Source organism: Podarcis bocagei, assembly GCF_964188305.1.
Source record: "Podarcis bocagei genome assembly, chromosome: 7".
NCBI lineage: Eukaryota > Metazoa > Chordata > Lepidosauria > Squamata > Lacertidae > Podarcis > Podarcis bocagei.
Genome location: NC_138132.1, coordinates 40,944,825 through 40,966,507, shown reverse-complemented (window position 1 = coordinate 40,966,507; position 21,683 = coordinate 40,944,825). Strand labels below are relative to the sequence as shown.

General features: G+C 42.7%; 2 protein-coding genes and 1 long non-coding RNA gene across 3 annotated transcripts in view; 1 reads left to right on the top strand and 2 right to left on the bottom strand.

Moving 5' to 3' along the window:
* Nucleotides 1–15,005, top strand: part of GNAO1 (G protein subunit alpha o1) — a 174,016-nt gene extending 159,011 nt beyond the window's left edge. The window contains exons 7-8 of the mRNA XM_081200867.1: nt 10,373–10,526; nt 11,598–15,005. Of these exons, the coding sequence (XP_081056993.1) occupies nt 10,373–10,526; nt 11,598–11,785 (342 nt within the window). The 3' untranslated portion in view covers nt 11,786–15,005. The remainder of the gene's footprint in view (nt 1–10,372; nt 10,527–11,597) is intronic.
* LOC308590721 lies at nt 191–9,103 on the bottom strand. The gene is made up of 2 exons (XR_014009880.1): nt 3,081–9,103; nt 191–2,839 (listed from the first exon to the last, which is right to left on the bottom strand). It is a non-coding gene; the product is annotated as an uncharacterized lncRNA (long non-coding RNA).
* A 4,046-nt stretch (nt 15,006–19,051) lies between the features above and the next one.
* The window catches only part of AMFR (autocrine motility factor receptor), a 29,129-nt gene continuing 26,497 nt past the window's right edge, over nt 19,052–21,683 (bottom strand). The window contains exon 14 of the mRNA XM_081200834.1: nt 19,052–21,265. Coding sequence (XP_081056960.1) covers nt 21,121–21,265 — 145 coding nt within the window. The 3' untranslated portion in view covers nt 19,052–21,120. The remainder of the gene's footprint in view (nt 21,266–21,683) is intronic.

Here is a 21,683-nt window from a genome sequence, read left to right as displayed (position 1 = left end):
CCACAATCTGTATGAATTATGTAAATTTAGCATATGTGCATAGTTTATTCTATTGTTTTGCATAATGCCTCTTGGAGTCGTCTTTTTAACAACAAGGGAGGGGCAAAGACATTAAAGCCTTTAAAGTCATCACCCACGCATGTTCAGATTCAAGCATATTGTCACAGCCATAAGAACTAGAAACTTAGTGGTTTGTTTGTTTGTTTGTTTGTATGAATGAATGAAAGTTGAGATTGGTAAGAAGTTAGCAGAATGTATGTATCTACCTTATATTCATGGATAGCAATTGCACAGCCATTGTTGTGCAAATCTGACTGTGAATTCCTCCTGTGATACTGATGTCCCAATAATTATCCTCCGTCCAGATAAGCAAGAGGCCTTATGGGAGTTCAGGGACACATTCCAGCAAGGCAAGAAGGTGCAGGGTGAAGCTGAGGAGGGGTGCGGCCTGGAAAAAAAGGTGGTATGCCAGATGAAGCCTGGGGAGAGTCTGGGGAGAGTCTTGAGGACCAGACTGAGAGGCTTTTGACACACACCCCTCAGGCCTAAGGTTCCCCACTGCTGCCTTATGAGTTAGCCACTTACCAGAGGACTGAAGCACCTTTCCTAGGAAAGGCTATGACCTGTGTGGCTTTTTTATTTAGAAAAATGGGGATGGCGGGTGGGTGGATAAATATTAAAGAAAGATCTTAGTCATGCGATGGTATTACTGGGTAAAAACGAGTGGGGCCTGTATGAAATGTTGCATTGTATCCTTCCTCCTAAAAGGAAATTTTAGGGCCCCAACCAGCCATTCTGGAGAAACAGAGCATCCCGTGATGACCCGTGCTTAGTGCTCATGATCATTCTTCATTGAGCTGCTTTCTGTTGGAGAGTTGCCACCTTAGTTTGTATTATTATTATTATTATTATTATTATTATTATTATTATTATTATTATTATTATACAGGGCACTTCTGCAAACCTTGGGATTCCTCCAAGCATTCTTACACACACACACCCCTCTTGTTTCTCAGCAACCTCATTTAACTACTGTCCTGTCAGCACATACCACCTGTGTTTGGTACTGGAAGGATAAAAAAAAGTTTTCCTTGCCGTCTTGAACCACTGTTTTAATTCTGTTTCCAGCTGATTGCAGAAAAGAAAGTTTTAGCAGTATTCAAGGCCTTAGCATGGCAGTGACCGGCAATTTCCAAGCTGTGGTTTTTTTTTTTTAAAAAAAAGCAAAACAAAACACTATTAAGTCTTCTTTAGGGGGAAGGCTGTTGAGAATAATTGTAGAATCTCTGCAGCCTTATAAACACCTTCTTCTTAGGTTAGATTGGAGCAAAGAGTTCCCAGTGTTAAAATCAACCATCCAATTCTAATAACATTGCTAAAACATAGGATTAGTTTGATAAACCATAAGAAGTGCAGTAAAAAAAAAAAATCTACTAAGCCAAAGGCAAAACTGGAAAACAGGAGTTGTATGAATTGTCTAAAGACTTAGGGTTGGATCCAGCTCCAGAGCAATGCTACGTCAGGGCCTTGGAGGCATCGTTTTGCCATTGGCAGCTGCCTGACAAAGCTGTCTCCTGGTGCCTGGTCTGCTCAGTTACGTTCATCTTAATGTGTGAAATTGACATAGCACCACATCTGTAGTAATAGCAAGGTAATCCCTTTATTGAAACCCAGTGAATGGTCACAAAGGACAACTGTGCAGAGCGGTGCGCAGTCTTCTGAATTTGCTCTTAGCTCACCTTTCTTCAGTCCTGGAGCCCCAGGTGGGATACATGCAGTCACCCCCAAGCACTGCTTAGCTTCAGCAAGGTGGTGGCCTCATGTGTCCCCAGCAATTCTTAATCAGTCTGGAGGTGAAGCAAAACAAAACACAAAAAAATCCTCTATGGGTCTATGCAGAAATAAGCTGCATGGAGTTCAGTGGGTTTAAGTGTGTCTAGGATGGGGGCCAAAGAGCCTTTCTGAAGTCAAAGGCTTGCTCATTCCTTTGTGACCTTTCTTCGGTTATCGTAACCAAAGGGATCGCCAAGCTGCAGCTTTTGGATTTCTTTTTATCTTTCTTTTTTTAGTGAGCCAACTCAGCAACCTGCAGTTTTGATTATGACTTGGAGGAGCCTGATGCAGCAACCTTGTTGAAGCTAAGCAAGCCTAGTTGTGGTTAGTGCCTAGATGCAAGATCTCCATTGTAACTTCCCTTGTGTTCCAGGGAAGCAGGGTCCTATATAAGTGAAATAGACTAGGGCCAGGGTCGACCCTGCCACTAAACAGGGTGTGGCGTCTGCCACAGGGGCAGCCATGAGGTACTGAAGGACAGAGCTCCGTGTCTTGAAGCCCGCCCTGGGTTCCCTAAGCTGCTTTCAAAGTGTGGTGGAAGAAGCTGCTCCATCACCAGTGTTGAAGTTAGGGATGGAGGAATCTGTCCATTTCTGTTCTCTTACACTTTTCATTTTTTTCCCATCTCAAATTCAGTTCTCCACATTTCTGCAGCAATTTGAGATTTAAAAAAACAAATCCTAATGAAAATTTGTCTGCACAGTACAAATTTCTCCCAATAAGTATATTTATGTGTGCAGTTTTGACTAATACACACACTTTTGCAAATGATTCCCTTGATATAATTGGTTTTTCGTGTTATTTTCACTAATAGATGCATTTTTATGCATGTTTTCCCTTAAACTGTGCATTTTAAAAATATTTTTTGGTTGGAGAACTGATTCGCAACATTTGGAGACACGCCAATCTCTAAGAATATCCATGTTTCCAAACGCATATTGTTTCAGAAAGTGTGAATTAGATAGTTTCTCATTAAAATGCAAGCAAACTTGAATTCCTCCTCCACCTCTAGTCAAAATAAAAAAATTCCTTCCAGTAGCACCTTAAAGACCAACTAAGTTAGTTCTTGGTATGAGCTTTCGTGTGCATGCACACTTCTTCAGAGGAGGGGTATCTGAAGAAGTGTGCATGCACACGAAAGCTCATACCAAGAACTAACTTAGTTGGTCTTTAAGGTGCTACTGGAAGGAATTTTTTTATTTTGACTATGGCAGACCAACACGGCTACCTATCTACTACTCCTCCACCTCTAGTTGCTCCTCTGGCTGCTATTGGCTCTCCAGGGTCCTTTTCATAGAGAATGCTTACTCATGAGAAGCAGGTGAAATGCCAGGAACTTGGGATCTTTGGCATGCAGAGCAGGTGCTTGACTGCTGAGCTAGAGTCTCTGGGGCAGAGCAGCACTTTCCCTTTGGCAACAGAAGATGTGCCCAACCATTTTGATGTGTACCAACTGTGCACCGTGCCATTTATGCACGTGGAAGCCTGTTTCTACATACACACATCTGCCTTGATGCATAAGGGGGGGGGGTTGGCTGTGAACCCTAGGTTTTATGTGCAGCACATAAATAAGACTGCTGCAACTGCTGAAGAACTTGGGGCAGCCTGTCCCCCCCACCCAACCCCGTCCCTCCCACTCTTCTGGGAATCCGTATGTTTTGCAGTGCCCCTACCATGGGTTTATGGTTCTGCATCTTAGCCTTAATTAGCTGATTTTGAAAGTCTCTCTCCCCGCCACCCAATACAGAGGATTTCCCTCTTACAATTATTTTCTTCTCTGTATATTTGGTTCCGTTTTACAACCCATCGTTTGCAAGATGGCAGCCAGGGTAATAAAGTAGATGTGTGTGTTTTTCACACTACAGTTGTACCTTGGAAGTCAAACGGAATCTGTTCCGGAAGTCTGTTCAACTTCCAAAACATTTGGAAAACAAAGTGCGGCTTCTGATTGGCTGCAGGAAGCTCTGGAACAGTCACTTCCGGGTTTGCGGTGTTCGGTAGCCAAAACGTTCACGAACTAAGCTGTTCGAAAACCAATGTATGACTGTACTTTGTTCTTCTCTTAGATTTTGCTTTGTGGCTTGGAGAGATTCTTGATACTCATTCATTCATTCAGTCCTCACTCATTTATTTCACTATAGACTCCTCCAAAGAGGGAACCAAGGGTAGGGTAAGGAAGCGTTCTTAGCTTGAGGGACACATTCCTGTCTGAGGGGTCATGTGCCAAAGGTGTGGCCAGAGGCCAAAGTAGCCAGACTAACAGGTATGAGTTTTACCTTCAACTTATTCAAGCCACACATGCCAGAGATTTCCACTCTCTCACACACACAATTTCCGTCCTTCATCCTGCCAAGCTAGAGACATTATATTAAGTCACACTACAGCTGATCAAAAGCATTCAAAGAGAGTGTTTAGCAGGGCCAGTGAGGGGTGTTTCCTGAGTGGAAGTGGGTGTGGCCTGGAGAGAGTATTGAGTGCTGGATGGAGAGGCCTAAGGTTCCCCATCCCTGATATAAACCCTTCAGGGTGCACTCTGGGTTGCACCTTGAAGTAGGTTTTCAAGCCAAGACTTCAGTCCCACTGTCTGCAGATGCATTCCCTGTCAGAAAATCAGCCATGGCACCTATCAGTTGTTTGATGTGGGGGGAGGGCCGAAACTGGTGGGTTGCCCAATTTTTGACCCTGGTTGCACACATGCACCCCTGGCAACAGTATTGGGGGATGACCCACATGCAAAGTTTGCAGACACAGTTCATCATCCAGTTAGGACAACATCCACCAACCTGGTCCACTCCAGATGCTTTGGACAACTACCATTGTCTGCATCCAGCACTGCTATATGATGCTAGGGCTGACGGGAATTGTAGTCCACAAAATCCAAAGGTTGGGGAAGGCTAGGCTAGTTATACACTTTGAAAAGCCTGCTTCTTGTGTGCATGCATCACTAGATTGGCACAAACCATTTTGCCCTTGTCCTAATGTAACAATTCAGCTATATTCTTTAAACTTGCATTCCAACCATCTTTACACTTGGTCGTCATTGGCCTCCCACCCTTCTTTCCCCCACAGTAGATTTTTTTATTTTTTAGGGAAATGCTTTAAATAAATAAATACAAAAATTTTGAAGGGCCCTTGATGCTTGCTAAATCCTACTTTTTCTTTGCTGGTTAGTTGCTGAATTTTGTTTTTAATTTTTTTGCACATTTGATTGTTCTGAACCATTATTAACTGTCATTTTGTATGGAGTGTGAATGACTGTCTGTTGATTTAATAGGTCTTTTGATTCTTATTGTAATAATTTATTGGCTGTCAGTAATGTATTTATTAGTTACCAAATGTTAATAAAATGCCAGCTCTTTTCTAGCGTTTGAGATATTTTATTGGGTTTTCCTCTTCTGAGAAAGCCTCAAGGAAATCGCAGAATGATTAACAGTTTTGTCTGTTATGGGTGAAAAGAGGTCCTGTTTCACATGGTGCATAGGTAAAACTAGAGAACGCCCAAAACCAAGTTGTAGCAATGGCCACCCACTTGGATGGTTTTAAAAGAGGATTAGACAAATTTGTGGCCGATAAGGCTATCAGTGGCTACTAGTGATGTTGATCTGCCTCCACTGCCAAGGGCAGTATGCTAAGAATCAGAAGTTAAAGAGCACTGTGGCACTCAGGTCCTACTTATGGGCTTCCCATAGGCATCTCATTGACTGCTATGAGAACAACATGTAGGACTAGATGGGTCTTTGGCCTGATGCAAGAGGGCTGTAAATAGGTTTGTGAGTGGCATAATACATGTTTCTTCATAAGGAAATTTCTGCCCAGTGAGGATTCCTCCATGGTAAGTTGAATGTTTCATCCTTTTTGCACATTAAGTGGATGCATGTAAGGAACTGGGTTGGTGACTACTGTACTGAGTTGGTGACTCCCAATGACTACACTTTCAGCTAAAGTTCTGAACAAAGCCAATGGACGTACATATTGTGTGTGCGTAGACACTCTCTGCACAGTTGCAAAACGATGGAGTAAAGCTGCAACCTTAAGTATGCTTACTTGGGACTCTGTTGACCACAGTGGAACTAACATTGGAGTTGAGAGGGCTGTGCTGCATGTGCCTTTTTGAAAGGGTTAGATCAGCGACAACCAACATGATGCCCTCTAGATGGGATACCAACTCCCATCAGCCCCAACCAGCATGGCCAATGGTCAGGGATGGTCCAGCAACGTTTGGGCAGCTCCATGTTGGCTATCCCTGGATTAGATTAATTACTGGATGGTGGCTGATGGGCAACACTGACTGGGACTAATGGGAGTTGTAGCCCAAAATATCTAGAGGGCCTCATGTTGAAGAGACTTCTGTAGACAAGCTCTACATACCTAAATCCTGCTCATGTAAAGGCCTGCAAGGCTTCCCCCTTTTCTGCCATATTCTCGTCATCGCACCATCGCAAACCATTCTTCCAATGGGGAGATTGCTTTGTGCCTGAAAGTCATTATCTTACACAAGATGCAGTCACCAGTCGGCCAACCTGCTTCTGTAACAAGCTCTTTTCCTACATAAGATCCCCAGCCATTAATACATGGTGGCACTCAAAACAAAGCAGGAAAGCAGGAAATTCTCTGTGTAACAAGTGTCATTTATAGGGTTTCTGGACAGTCAATTACCAGTACACTATCTGAATCCCATTTCCTGGTTCTGACTTGGCAAATTGTTTTATGAGGTGGTTTGCGTTTGACTTTCGGCAGGTTTTAATAGCCAGAACTGTTGCAATGTACTCTTCTTCCAATTAATGCAGGGATGTTTAATTGCGATGCAGTAGGGAAGCCAAATGGCCCAGCTGTTCAAAGGAACAGGAGGTCAAAGAGGCCCCTTTAAAACTCTCTTTTGGGCTCAACCCTGACAGAGACATGCTTCCCTTGAGGGCAATGCCTCTTTGAGAGCCAGCAAAGACTAACTTTAGGGTAGCCATGTGATTTGCAGACTTCTTTTTCCATCTGCTGTGCACTAGAAGGTGTTGGTGCCAGCTTAGTTTAGGAAAACGATGAAAGTCTGTCCTGTCTCTTTGGGAACATGTGATAGAAGGCAGATAGAGGCAGATAGAATTCTGCATAGTATAGTTGCAGAAAGGATAAGAAGTTTTGCTCCATCCCTCATAATACTAGAACTCAGGGCCATCATCTAATGAAGCTGAATATTGGAAGATTCAGGACAGACAAAAGGAAGTGTTCTCCGTCGCTAAACTGTGGAATTTGCTCCCGCAAGAGATAGCGATGGCCACTAACTTGCATGACTTTAAAAGGGGATTAGACAAATTCATGATGGATAAGGTTATCAGTGGCTCTGAAAAGCAGTTGCCAGGAATTACAGGTGAAGAAGAGTGCTGCTGCACTCCTGTCCTGCTTGCAGGCTTCCCAGAGGCATCTGGTTGGCCACTGTGAGAACAGATTGCTTGATTCGATACACCTTAGGCCTGATCTAGTAGGGCTCTTCCTATGTTCTGAAATTCCAAGAACAATATCCCTTTCATCTGATTCAACAAGGCTTCTCTTATGGCTACTGGGCTTAAAGCCAATGTCCACCCCACAAGAGGTGGCAGGCAGAAGGTAAGCCCTGTTCCCCATGATCACTGGGTTGGAAATAGGCACCCCATTCCTACCCACCCCCTCATTTCCCAGACGCATGCCAGAGACAAGTATACTCTCACACAGCCAGCTATTCAAAACTAACAGGTTTTCTATCAGTCAATGCCAAGAAACATCAAACTGGGAGATACCTGCTGTACAACAAGATCAGGCTTAACCCACCCTCAGTTGTTACCTGGGACAAGTATTCACCCGCCATCACCCACCCAAGAAGAGCACAGTTCCATGCTATAGGACTCTCACTCCAGTAGTATGTGACCGCTTCTCCTCTGGCCTAGTATATGCCCTCTCCTTCCCCAGCACTAATAACAGGGTATGTTAATTTTGGGAAGTGTCCTTACTTGGCTGGAGAACTGCATTGTAGAATTCAGAGAAGTGTCCATTTTGAAGATTGGCTCTATTTTGGTTTGTGTGTTATTTCAGAAAGTGTGAATTAAGTAGGTTCACCTCTAAATGTGAAGTTAATCAAATTTCTTCCCTATTTCTACTTGTTAGCCATCTTTCCTGTCATCAAATGTTTCAGTTAATGCTCCAGGGAGATAGCATAACTTTCCCCCCAGAGCTTTTCTAAATCAGGAAGTGCAGGCAGCCAGGAAAGCTGTGAAGCACTAAGGAAATGTTTTGTGGAAATGGTGGGAAGGGGGACAACAGCACCCATGGCCATCTTGTAACAATAAATTAAGCTCAACCCTTCATTCATCCAAACAATAAAGAAAGTCTAAAGACTCTCTCAAGTGCCCTGAAAAAGAATACGAAAAAATGGGAAACTCAAGAAGGATTTTTGGATGGTATTTAACTTACTTATTAACTAACATGAACAAGATAATATTGGAAACAGATGGTGGGTTTCTACTTTCTGCTGCAAAGACCATAAAGGGGTTTTGTTGATTTAATTTTGTCTTTGTTTGGTTCTAAGTATCATATTTCTTAACTCAGTGTGTGTTGGAAATTGTATTATTTTGGTGTATTAATTTATTTATGCTGGGTCTGTGACCATATAAGAACATTTATCTCGCTTTGGACGTGCATGTTTTATGCCAATCTGCATCATCTTTTTGGGAAATATGCAAGTGGTGACACTAAGGCTTGGATGGGGAAAGTCAGGTGGAGACTCTGTGCTGCTGTGGTTTTTTGAGATGTCAATACTGATCATCTTCAGTGTTATGTACTGGAACTCGAAGGGAGCTCCATAACTGGGCCTCCAGCAAAATGCACTTTTGATCCTTGCTATAAAGATCTTCAGAAGGCTTTTAAAAGCTCATGTATTTCAAAGAGCAGCATTTCCTAATCTGGTGCCCTCTGTATGTTTTGAATTACAGCTCTATCAGCTGACTTCGGCTGGTGGACGTGGTAGTCCAAAACCTAGGGAGGGCACCAGATTGGGGAAGATTTCAGTGGTTAATTTGTGTGTGTGAAATTCCTGAAAGCTATGGACCATTTTTAAAATGGTTTATACTCTTTCTAAGATGCTATTTTATACATTTTTATACCATTATAAAGTATAAAAATGTATAAAAAGTTATAAAATACTTTTATGCTTTAAAGTATTTTAATTCTGATTATAAACTGGCTTGTGAGGATTATATCCTAAAAAGAAAGCCTAGAAATAGTCTAAATAAAGGTATGTGTCTCACAAGAGTCTTTATATATATATATATTGGAAATAGCTTTCTTGAAAGGCAAGGTATCAGTCCCTCAAATAAATGAGGCCTGTTTGGGGCTGCATCTGTTTATAGAATGATTAGCGCTAGACATAGATCCAGATAATGACTTTTGTATTTCTTTGGACCAGGAGCTCTTGGAGCAACCTGAAAACTGTCCTAGCCTAAGTTTTAATGATTTCTGTGCAACACCTCCTGCACACCATGTTGAGCCAGTCTGATGCTTCCAGACTGTCCCTGCTTTCAGGTGGGATCCAATCACACACTGGCAAATTAAGTTTTCTTTCATTATAGCTGATTGGGTTGTTTTGCACAACAAACCTGCTTCCCCCAAAGAGTGGGTTTTTGCAATAAGGAAAAGGATGATGAAGTGCCTTGGAAAGTGTACTGATAACCCTTCCTTTGACACACTCCCATCTAACCTCCCTGAAAACAAATCAGACTGAATGCTCATTAAATAGCCAACATCATCTAATCTCCTTGTAAACAAATCAGAATGAAACGGGACATTTTCCCATGTACCTCAGCAATATATTTTCTCTGTCCTCTCCACCTAAGGCTCAGCCCTTTTGGTTTGTTTCTTTAACAACCAACCATCATAAAGGGTTCTAAGAGCTCATTGCTCTGAGATGTTTTCGCTCAGCCTTCTCTGGCAGGCCTACTTGCCCTACAGGTGTGTCATGCCCTCCAACATTTTTCCGCTGAAAATAGGGATGTCCTAAGGAAAAGTGGGGTGGCTTCTGTAAATACGGTACTGTCCCTGGACAACAGGGACACTTGGAGGGTATGGTGTTTTGGACTACAAAACTCCTATCAGCCCGAACATCATGCAGCCATCTTGGCTGGGACTGATGGCTATTGTAGCCCAAATCATCTGGAGGGCAACAGGTTGGGAAAGGCCTTTTTTAAAGCTGATCCTAATTGACAGATATGGCAACTGTTGTTTCTCTGTAATTCTCATGGGCATATCTTTCCAGGAGAGCTTTGTCTAAATGACACAGAAAAGCTAGGTGGAGAATAGGTGCTGAAGACATCATAACACCACCCATTTTCTTGACTTCACTTCTTCATGATATGTAACTCTTTGGGTTTTCGGTACACGTGGATCTTTGATCATTTCTCAGTTGCTGGTTTGGTAACTATTCTCTTTCTCTAATCCTAACTTTCTGTTTCTTTCTCTCTGTTTCTCTCTCTCTCGTTCTTTGTCTTTCTTTTCTTCTCTTCCTATATGTGCCTTGCCATAGAACCGCATGCATGAGTCTCTAATGCTCTTCGATTCCATCTGTAACAACAAATTCTTCATTGACACCTCCATCATTCTCTTCCTCAACAAGAAAGACCTGTTTGGTGAGAAGATCAAGAAATCACCTCTGACCATCTGCTTCCCTGAATATACAGGTATGTAATGGCAGCGCCTGAGGTGCTCAAGATCCAGCTGTGGAGCAAACGAAAAACAACAGACTGACCCATGGAGCAGAGTCTGCTGAAACCCCAAGTGTAAACCAGGAGATATTTGATCCAGTCCTGCCTGAGAGATAACTCCCCTAGAAAACAGACTACATACTCTGGCTGATTGCCTTCCTGTTTTCTGCCCGAGGCATCAGCTGAGCTACCATGATGTCACAGAGAGTTGGCAGATTCTCATCAGTGGGAAGGAAGTGTCCGTCTATGAGCAGAAAAAAAGCATCAGACTAATCACACAAGGCAGCTTCTGCCAGGCTGTGCCATTTCACAGGGCAAGTGGGGGGGTTGCATGTTTGAAAGCCCCCCACCCCAACATGCAAACACTCCCAGTATTACTAATATATATTTTTAAAAATTAGCATGTCAAGAAAATGAGTGATCATTGAGCCTTAACACATACTAGGGGGGTGGGTGGGTGTTTCAAATATGCATTCAGATTAGGGGGAAATGGTTCAGATCCACCTAATTTAGTGGACTCACCTCAGATTGATCTGGAAGTGGATTTGGCAAACAAAGCTGCTTTCAGGAAAATAGCTCATTATATTCAGGGCCCAATTCCCAGATTAGCATCAGATCACATTTCCAATAACTTTATTTCCCACATCCTTACGAATCCTACTTCTAGAATACCAGTGAGGAGAGGGCTCACTCATGAGTTCCCTCAGGCATCCGGTCGACCACTATGAGATCTGACCTTTTTGAGGCCGTTTCCGAAGTTCTAAGATCCGTATGCACAGAGGAGTATGTTTGGTTGGTATTAGTCATCATTCCCGTGAATAAATTTTGCTTGCAGTCCTGCTTGCAGGCTTTCCATCTGGTTGGCCACTGTGAGAACAGGATGCTGGGCTTGATAAGCATTTGACCTGACTGAGTAGTGAGGCTCTTCTCCTGTTCTTATTTTATAGCTACCATCTAAACTTGTGCTGAGTTTTGTATTTTTATTTTTATAACATTATTATTTATTTTTTTAAAATGTCTCCTATCCTTCCCTCCCTCTCTATGCAGGTCCCAACACATATGAAGATGCTGCAGCCTATATCCAAGCACAATTTGAAAGCAAAAACCGCTCGCCCAACAAGGAGATTTACTGTCACATGACATGTGCGACAGACACGGGTAACATCCAGGTGGTATTCGATGCCGTCACCGACATCATCATTGCCAACAACCTCCGAGGCTGCGGCTTATACTGACCCCTCTCCCTTTTCTCCATCCCATCCTGTATAGCAAGCAACTTATTTGGAAACAATCACAGCGAGAGGAAAATAAAATAAAATATTTGAAAAAAAAGGCAAAACAAAATATGAGTCTCTCTCACACACACACATGCAAACACAAACACAATAATAATAAATAATGATGATGATGAATCATGCAAGTTGGTAAATAAAAAGGCATAATGAAAATTTTTATATAAAAACATTTTTCCTTTTCCTTTTATTTATTTATTTTAGTTTGCCTCAGAAGAGCACTGATGCCCCTGACATCACCTTAAAATCCTTCCTTTCTGCTAAAGTAACGTTGCCTGCAAGCCTATACCTGTTGACTTGGGAGTAAGCCCCCATTGAAAGCAGCAGGATTTACTTCTTTGTAGACATGCATCAGGTTGCACTAGTCATGGCAGGTAATTCATTGCAAAAGATGCTTTTGGAAAACAACAAGAAAGAAAAAAGACCATACTCTGAATTTTTCTAAACTCGCCGTCCACATAGCATAAGATACTACGTGAGTTTTAAAAGGAATCAACTTTCTTAAAAAAAGAAAAGAAAAAAGTGGTAATATTTTTTTTTTTAAGACTCCTTTGTTCATAGGGTGCTTTAGGGTATGAGCGGGGAAGGATGGCTTCCCCTGCCCAGTTCCTGTGGATTTTTTAAAAAGATGTACCACCATTTAAGTTGCTGCTGCAATGCATCATTTGCCACAGGGCCGCTGAGCTTTCAGGGATCCTCAGTTCCGTTCAGCTGTGGAGTAGTTAAAGCCTATTAAAAGGGGGGGAACTGAGGGGGAGCTTGCGGGAAGAAAGAAACAGAATAGGGTTAGAATAGAGGTGACAGGCCAGCACCCTTCGTTGACCATGTTTATATATATAATCCTTCAGGAGTATAAAGAAAGGGGCCTGCTTCTGTCTCTGCTTCTTTAAACCAGCATGGGAGACTGGCAAAGGGAATTTCTATCAGCAATTTGAAAGTTGTACCTGAGATAGCATCCCTCCTACGCCCCGCAGGTCAGGTGAAAGAATTCCCCCTCTCTCACAAACAGTCCGTGCTCAAGCTCTTTATGCAGGAGAGATGGTGGGGAGAACATCCCCCATCCTTTATCGCAATTTAAGTACAGCTTTTATTTGGAGGATTACTCCTTTTCTAATATATTTGATTCCGGGTCTCCGTGCTCCCATCCACCCAATATTTATGTTCAGACCAGGCCTCCTGTGGGCCCCCCACCCCCAACTCTCCATTTCTGATTCTCCAGCGCGGATCCTCTTCACTAGTAGCATGAACTTTGAGCCTTTATATAAAGACACGCAGCCTTCCATATCGCCTCAGTGTCTGATGTCCTGAATTTTTGGAATGGTGGCTGTGCACTTCTGTAGGTTTGCTGTGTAAAACCTGGTTTTAGACTAGTCTTTACATTTAGAACCTAAGACAAACAAAAAGAGAATTTTTTAATGATGATGATGAAAGGGTAAAGAAGAGAAATTAAAGATTTGACTTCCTTACGGATTTTGTTAAGAAAGAAAAGAACAGAAAGGTCTCTCCCCACCCCCGATTCCCCTCTTGCTTTATTTAAAACACACACACAAAACACAGAGATCTATAAATGCACACACACACACACACACACACACACACACACAATGGCATTGTGAACCCATTCTAAGAGAGACATTTTCTATTGGACTTGGTTCCGGTTGCTTGTTGGCACTGGTAGGGTGAAACCTTTGAGCAAGCAGAAGTCTGACCCATACAAACCGCCATCTTAAATCTTGGCAGATTCTAATGGCCATTAAGACGCAGACCCCAACAACCTTTCATATAGAGGGTTGCCAGCTATTGGGGATCAGCCAAGAAAGTTCAGGAACGGCTTGCCCAGCCAACAAGGCACCCTACATCTGTGGGAAATGCAGCAAAGTAAAAAATAAAACAAAACGGAGGAGTTATGGGCCTCCCAGTTTCCCTCTCCCGTTCTACTATTACAGGTGCTGCTTTTTGCTCAGGGGGGATGGGATAATGGAGGCAAGTCCCTTCCTTTGCCCTTGCATCTCACTCACCTTAGCCATGACCTTGTAGGTGGTAACATTTAGGTGCAAAAAGATTGTCAGCAACAGAATCCCAGTGGGAATTGTTAGTGGCTCTTTGTATTTTAATCGTTGCTGTACTAATTGTTGCCCGCTCCAGGAAAGCGTTCTCTCCCAAAAGCCTCTTGTCTACACGATGATCCGACACACCTGCCTTCAGAGTGGGCCAGGCAAGCAGAGAGGGATGTGTCTTTAACTTTCTCGTTTAATAATGATTCACTGTTCTGAATTGTCTCGTTCACTCTCTGGATTTGTATTTTTAAAAATAATAATAATAAGCACAGCTGTCTTTGGCCTCCCTAAATGCTCTTGTCTTTGACTTTTTTCCCTTCTGAATGACACTGTGTTATGCATTACCAATGTCCTTTCCTTTTTCTGTTTATTTTTTTTTAAAGTGGGTTAGTTTAAATTGAGAGGGCATTATTTTTGTTGTTCCATTCTCATTTTTAATCCCCCACCATGCTTTCCTGTGAATACTTTTTTTTCATGCTGCTTCCTCTTCCTCCCTCGCACCCTTGCCCTTACAATCCTTCCTTTTAGTGAATGGTGTTTTCTCTCTTTCTCTCATGTGGGGGTGTTTGTGCTGCAAAAACAAAAGGGGAAAAAATACAAAAAACAAAGAAAAAAATAAAATAATCTCTTAAAAAAAATAAAAAATACACCAGAAAAAACCACCAAAAAAAGTAAAACAAAAACAAAAATCGAATGTAGTGTTTACATTATTTAAAAAGCCACCATTTTCATGACCCTTTGTCATATCTACTTTTTGGTTAGCGATCAGATGTCTTCACGGTTTCACTTTTAAGAGGTACCTTTGCTGGAAAAAGCCAACTGCACCTGTCTAAAAACAGACTAAAATAAAGAGAAATTCATATATATATATATATATATATATATATATATATATCAATCACACACATGCACACACACACACAAGAATATATATATATATATATATATATATATATACACACATTCTAAAAGCGCCAGGTCTTTCTAAGCCTTTCTATTACCAATCGGTGAGGTTTCTGTGATCTTATTAGACACTGCCAATTTCTTTCTCTGACTAATGGAAAAAAAATTCATGTGTAGCTTAATAAAGAGAATGTTTGTCTGTACCACTGAGGCTCTTTCTCTCTCACCTTCTGATTCTACAGTCGTTTTATTGTAAATATATATATTATGTTCCCTCACTGGTTTTCCTTTTGAGCAAGTATATGTGTATGATAGACATATCCTGGGATATTTTATAGAGTCCTCAAACAAACCCCCCTCAAACTGGGGCCTCCGAGGATACCTAGGGTGGTCAGCCACTTTTAGTGAGTACCAATTGCCCTCTTCAAGCACCCAAGGGGGTGGGGGAAGCAGCAGGGACAAGTGCAATACCTCTCCCCCCTGTTGCTATCTCCTCCCCTCACAAGTTGGAGGGTGACTTTCTGAAGTGGGGAGCCTCCTTTCCTTGTGGACCTCACCCTGCAAGGTAGTACTGTGACTTCACATGAAGACAGGACATTCCCTGCATTAAAGAGGCACCTTCCAGCTTCTGGAGGATGACACAGGGTTAACTTAAGGTTGCATACACAACATTCATTTAAAGCACATTTCCCCTCCAAAAAAGCCGGGGGGGGGGCTTGGAATCATGGGAACTGGAGTTTGTTAAGGGTGCTGGAATTGTAGTTCTTTGAAGAATAAAGTACGGTTCCTATGATTCTTTTTTTTTGGGGGGTGCGCTTTAAATGTATGGTGTTTACGTTGTCCTAGTGCACTTTTCTGGTGTCTGTTGAGCAGAGAGAAAACTAAAAAGGAGGTGAAACGGAATGGGGTACATAGGAACAGGGCATGGCTGGCTGACGCTCTGAACAGGTGCAGGTCAAGGCCTCACTTGTTGAGGCTTAAACTGACACACGAGTTATATATGTAAATCCGATGATTTCAGTGGGCTTCAATATGCCTGATTAGGTATCATTCCATCCCGTGCCCCTGGCAGTCCCAGGAACAGTGATTTTACTATGCATTAGGGCATTATAGGTGGGTGTGTCCCTTTATAGTGCCCCTTATGGTGGGCCAAGGGTATCCTTTTAAAGCAGCAAAAGCAGCTTTCTCTCTTGGCTTTGCCAAGTTCTGCCTCCTCTCCAGCTCTTCAAGTGGTATTCAAATAGGTTTAGATAAATTTGTGGAGGATAAGGCTACCTTCCTCCACTGTTGGGAAGCTGGAGGATGGGGGAGGGCTGTTACACAGACCTGCTTGTGGACTTCCCATTGGGCATTGTGATAATGGGATGGTGCACTTGACGGGCCACTGTCCTGATCTAGCAAGCTCTTCTTTGTGCGTCCGTCATTTGAAGAGTTCTGGTGCCAGTCCCCCCACCCCCCCAGCACAGCCTTTATTTGAAGAGTGCTTTCAAGTCCTATTTTGGGAAGTGTGGCTCATAGAAGCTAACAGCAGCTGCAGGAGGCTTTACCCAGAAAATACCCTAGGTCCCAGACTTATTTGTCTGTGAAATGGACACAATACCTACTCCAGCCAGGCAAAAGAACTCAAGGAGGGGATGGAGTGGAGAAAGTGAAGGGTTTGACCTGGAGAGGGGCAGCTATAGAGGCCTGGAGGGCCACATTTGGCCCTCAGCCCTGAGGTTCCACAATATGCAATGTATTGCGATATGCAATGTATTGTGATTTGCAATGTGTTGTGAAGGTCTGTGCATACCTTCCTGGCAAGAGTGGGGACTGGGACAGCTCTCCAAGGCAGACAGAGGTGCTCATTCTCCTCTGGCAAAGGGACAGGAATCCCCCAAGGGTGATAGACTTTCAAAGGCAATGGGCTTTAGCTGCTGGGTCTCACAGCAGTGACCTCAGCACCCTTTTGGTTTTAAGTGGAGAGGAAAAGGGAAAACAGAAAGACTTGGAGAGACCAAATGCAAAGGAAGGCAAAACTATTTAACCTTTAATACCAATATAGTTGCAGATGCCACACCTCCTTCCCTCTTCTGCAAGAATTCTTTCTCCTTTACAGCTAATGACGCAGTTTGAACATGCATACATATGGGGCCAAAGATTGACAGTGTCACAGGATACAGTAAAAAAGCGAGTCCTGGGCCGAAAAAGGCTGAAGATGTGTGCGGATGTATTTACACATGCATCTACATTCCTTGATTCATCTTCACTTGTATAGCAGCCGAAGGTAGGGGCCACTTTGAAAAGTCTTTGAGGTGGTAATGAAAACTCTCTTTTAGGAATTAATTAGCTAGTCTTACTCAGACTTGGAAGTCTTCTCTTAATGCTGCAGCTTTCAAGTGTGATTCAGGTGGGTAACAATGGAACTGTTCAGTCCTCTGAAAATGGCAGGTGCAGGCATTTCCGTTCCCTAACAGAAATGCAGTAAGAACTTTTGCTCTTACTCTCAAATCTATCCATATAGAACCCTAAGACTCTGTGAACATTCACCCTTGTCCCTGGGATGATTCACTTCCTCTGACTCGTGAAACAGTTTACTGTGTCTTTGCAAAGAACGAAGTGTCCATAGGCCCTAGCTGGTTTTGTGTGTTGCTGCTTGAGCCTTTGGATTATTATTACAGTGGTGCCCCACAAGACGAAATTAATTCATTCCGCAATTTTTGTCGTCTAGCGAATTTTTCGTCTTGCGAAGCACAAAATCCCATAGGAATGCATTGAAAATCAATTAATGCGTTCCTATGGTCAAAAAAAGTCGAAACAAAGCCAAATTTGGTACAACAACAGTTTATTAACTGCTCTTTAAAGTCACACATACTGTAAAGAGCAGTTCAAAAATTGAAGGGAAAATAAATTAACTTTATAAACAAAACATGTCTTTGTTTTTAGACAAAGGAAACAAAGCTGCGAGACGTTTTCGTCTTGCGAAGCAAGCCCATAGGGAAATTTCGTCTTGCGAGGCAAATCGAAAACGGAAAAACCTTTCGTCTAGCGAGTTTTTTGTCTTGCGAGGCATTCGTCTTGCGAGGTACCACTGTAGATGTAATAATAAAGCTTTATTGTACTAGACAAAGGCCATGACAAAACCATATAAACACTATCAAAGAAATAAGGAACTATAAATCTAGATATCTAGATATCAAATCTACATAAAAACAGAAGGATTATTACTAAGTATCACTGAATTCAGAATTTTTTAAGCGTTGGTTTTCACAGCAGCTCATGAACCAGATTTTTTATGGGAGGCTCCGGTTGGATGACAGCTGCAACAGGCAAGCAGTAGAATCGCCTTCCAGCTCTTCTCAGGGGAATCCTCAGCATTGCTTGGCTACTCTCTCTTTATGGCTAGGCCTTGTTTTTCAGGGAGCAGAGAAGGAACAAGGCAGTTGCACAGAATGCAACACAAGACTTATGCTTTGTTTCCCCCCACTCCCCTTCTCATTTCAGAATCCACACACAACTTCCCACTCGTTTCAATAATTTAAGCCAGAAATGCAGATCTAGTCCTAGAAAAGGTCTTCTTCCAAGATATCCCCGTGCAACCACCGAACAGCTGGTGACAGAAACCGAACAGCTTACACCTAAGTTGGTTGTGTGAATAGGTTACAAACCAGACTTGAGTTTGAGCTTCCAGCATACACTGGGGCATAAATGACAAAATGAGGATACTCATGTCCCTCCTGAAAGTGCAGCCAGAAAGTAAAAAATATTATGAAGCAAAAGAGCACAATACAAAAGCCTCACTTTGCTTCATCCAAAAGAATTGATCTAAAGTTGAGTAAAATTCCCAGTCCCTTTATGTTTCACTCTCATTTTCACCCTTCCGATAACTGAAGTGGGTCAGTCAGATGGAGAATCCAAATATAAAGACTGCCACCATGTGGGTAACTGAGGTGGCGTTGATGGAAGGGAGTAAGCAGAGAATGGCTTTTCTACTTTGATGTCTTCAAATATATCCAGAAAATGTACTTCGCTTTCAAAGCAATTTGAGGAAGAGCTTTCAGATCAAGTGTCCAAATAATGAACCCATAGGTGATCTACCACACATCGGCAACTGTTGTGTAATAACATTACTTCTGGTTGGATGATACAGACCCTCCTCCAGGGTAAGAGAGATTGTAGTTTGACAAACTATCTGTATGGATTCACTGATACTTGAGAGTGGTGGGGAGAGAAGATGTGCAAAGTGTTCAAAAAAGAAGTTTGTTAAATATTTCCAACACTGATCAAGAATTTTATTTCCTTTTTTAAAAACAATAAAAACAAAGAGCTGCGCTCTAAGCAAAACTGAATCACAAGAATCTTTTCTTTCTTCTTCCATAGTTTACTAACAGCATTGCAAGGTAAGGCTTCCCAAAGGGGGTTACTGAAATAAGTTATCTTCACTTAACACTTACACAATTCAGTTTTCTTATAGTCACCTTCAAATATTCTAAAAACAGGGGCTGTGCACGGACTGCCCTCCATCTGCCCTATAGCTCCCAGATTGAGCCAATTCATCTGTACTGCCCACTCCACCCTGGATCTGTCCCCAAAGTAATGGGGGAGGGGGGCTAAGGGTTTTTTAAACCTTATTTTAAAAAAACAGTCAAGTGGTGGCAGGATCTGTTGAGCTGTTAAGGAGAATCTGATCCTGCATGGTGCTGCTCCTTCAAAAGCAGCTTCCCTGCATCGAATGGGAGCCACACACAAAGGAGCAGCATTGCACAAGATGGGATCCTCCTGCCTAAAAGTCATTACACAGGATTATCCAATCCTACGCAATGTATTTCAGGTGGCAGAATGGAGAAGAGGCAATGGTGAGAATAACGAACGGCCTGGCAGGAAAGACCCCCCCACTATCTCCCACAAAGATGCAGGCCTCTCCTGTTTGCCGTTTCTCAGACTTCTTCTCACTCGCGCTGCCCCTTCCTGCCTGCCTGATGCCCCGCCCCAGCAGCCCTGGATGGCTGTGGGTCATTCAACCCAACCTGTAGTGATCGGTGCTATTTCAACCTGACTTGAGTGAAGCCAGGATTCCTCCAAATAGGCTTGATTTGACTCGGGAATTCAGACCTTGGCCAAATCTGGTACACAGCCCTATTAAAATCCTGCTGTAAAAAGATAATTTACAATATATTTTTTAAAATACTGGGCACCTTCTGAAGGATAGCGATACTCGCCAAACACTTAAAAATTACTTGGCTGCCATCATAAAACCCATTTACGGACCTAAGACCAGAGATCTCTAATACAGCTACCAGAGTTTTACAATACCAAAGAAAAAAGTTTGAGCACACCTAGCCTAAGATCTAGTAGCCCTCAATTCTCTCAATTCTGATTAAGCTAATGGGCATATGGAGTATTGCCAGATGCGAGATTACAAAAATAAAGATACTTTTGCGCGCTCCCTTGCCTCTCAAATAGCAGCCAACTTCCATTCCTGAATGGAGCCTTCTCTGCAGATGGCCTCTGACACCAAACTATGAGACCATCCCAGTTTGCCTGCTTACTGAAATGCTGAATCAAGATGCCAAATATAGCTGGGGGCTCACGCCCCTTTTTCCGGTGCTTCTCCCTTGGCCACATGTCTGTTACTAGCAATGAAATGCATTAAAAACCAAGCCAGCCTCCTGGTAGAAAAATAATCCAGGAATGTTCACACTGTCTGTCTGGGGGCCACTGTTCTAAAACCTTGCTCAACATTTTCCACTCTTTAAGATGTCTCCTCCTGTTGGTGCACTCCACTTCCATGCTCCAACACTTAGAAATGCCAGTTTTCTCCAAAAGACTCTGCAAAAGCATCCAAATGTGTTTCTTTTATTTTAAGCATGTCGTTCTCGAGACATGCAATGACTCGGCAGTGATGCTTGCTTACTTAGGAGAGTGCTTTTGTCATTCCTTGTTCAGTTTCCACTTTAAAGAGCTTAAATGGGACGTGCCAGCAAGCTCAGTGCACATAAGCAGCAAATGGACCTTGCGCTTCTCAGCCACTGTCCCTCTGCAACTCACATTAAGCAGCACACCATGCCCAGGGCTTTAAAGACTGCATTTTTTGTTCGCAAAGGGGGTGGGGGAAAGGAAAATGTGTGTCACTCAAAAAAAGTACCCAAGAAAGGTTAATTTGTCAGCTGTCCAAACACTTATTAGATATCACATGCTTTATACAGTGAAGATGCAGCCAGATCAGTCATCCTCGGCACATTTGCTGAGTTCTGAAGAGACCCTCCTTGTGGGCAGGGAGAGTGTAGGATGGCATAAACATTGCTTGTGTGGAAAAAGAACAGGAGGAGACAGGAAGTGTTAAGAGGGATCCTGCTTCTGAAGTCTTCGCTCTGCTGCAGCGGCCAACATCCTCCGGCGCAGGGTGATAGGGTCTGAAGTCGCTCCTTCAGCCTGCAAGTAGTCATCTGAGCTAGGATCATCAGAGGTTTTGTTGAGGTAACGCCTGGAGGGAGAAAAACTAGATGGCTGAAGGGAAAGTAACATAAAGTTCACTCTGAATATAGAGGTTGCCTGGTTTGCATTTAACCTTTCCAAGCAGGAGGGGAAAGGTCTTAAAACACATTTCAAAAAAATGCACCAAGAAAAGCTGGATCTTGTGGCCTGTGTGGATTTTGCAAATTTTGAATATGTGCTTATTATGTTGACCACTTTATTCTGGTTTTGCTAGTTTGATTGATGTCAGAAGCTCTGAAGCTTCATCCTGAACAACTGGAAATGTTGAGCCACACCTCTGGCATTCAATACTTCAGGAGGTGATGCTAAGACATTTGAAAATGTTTCTTCTCAGCCATAAAAAGCTCTGTACATTTTATCGTTAATGAAAGCTGATATTCTGAGAGAATTGAATCCTGTGCTCAATA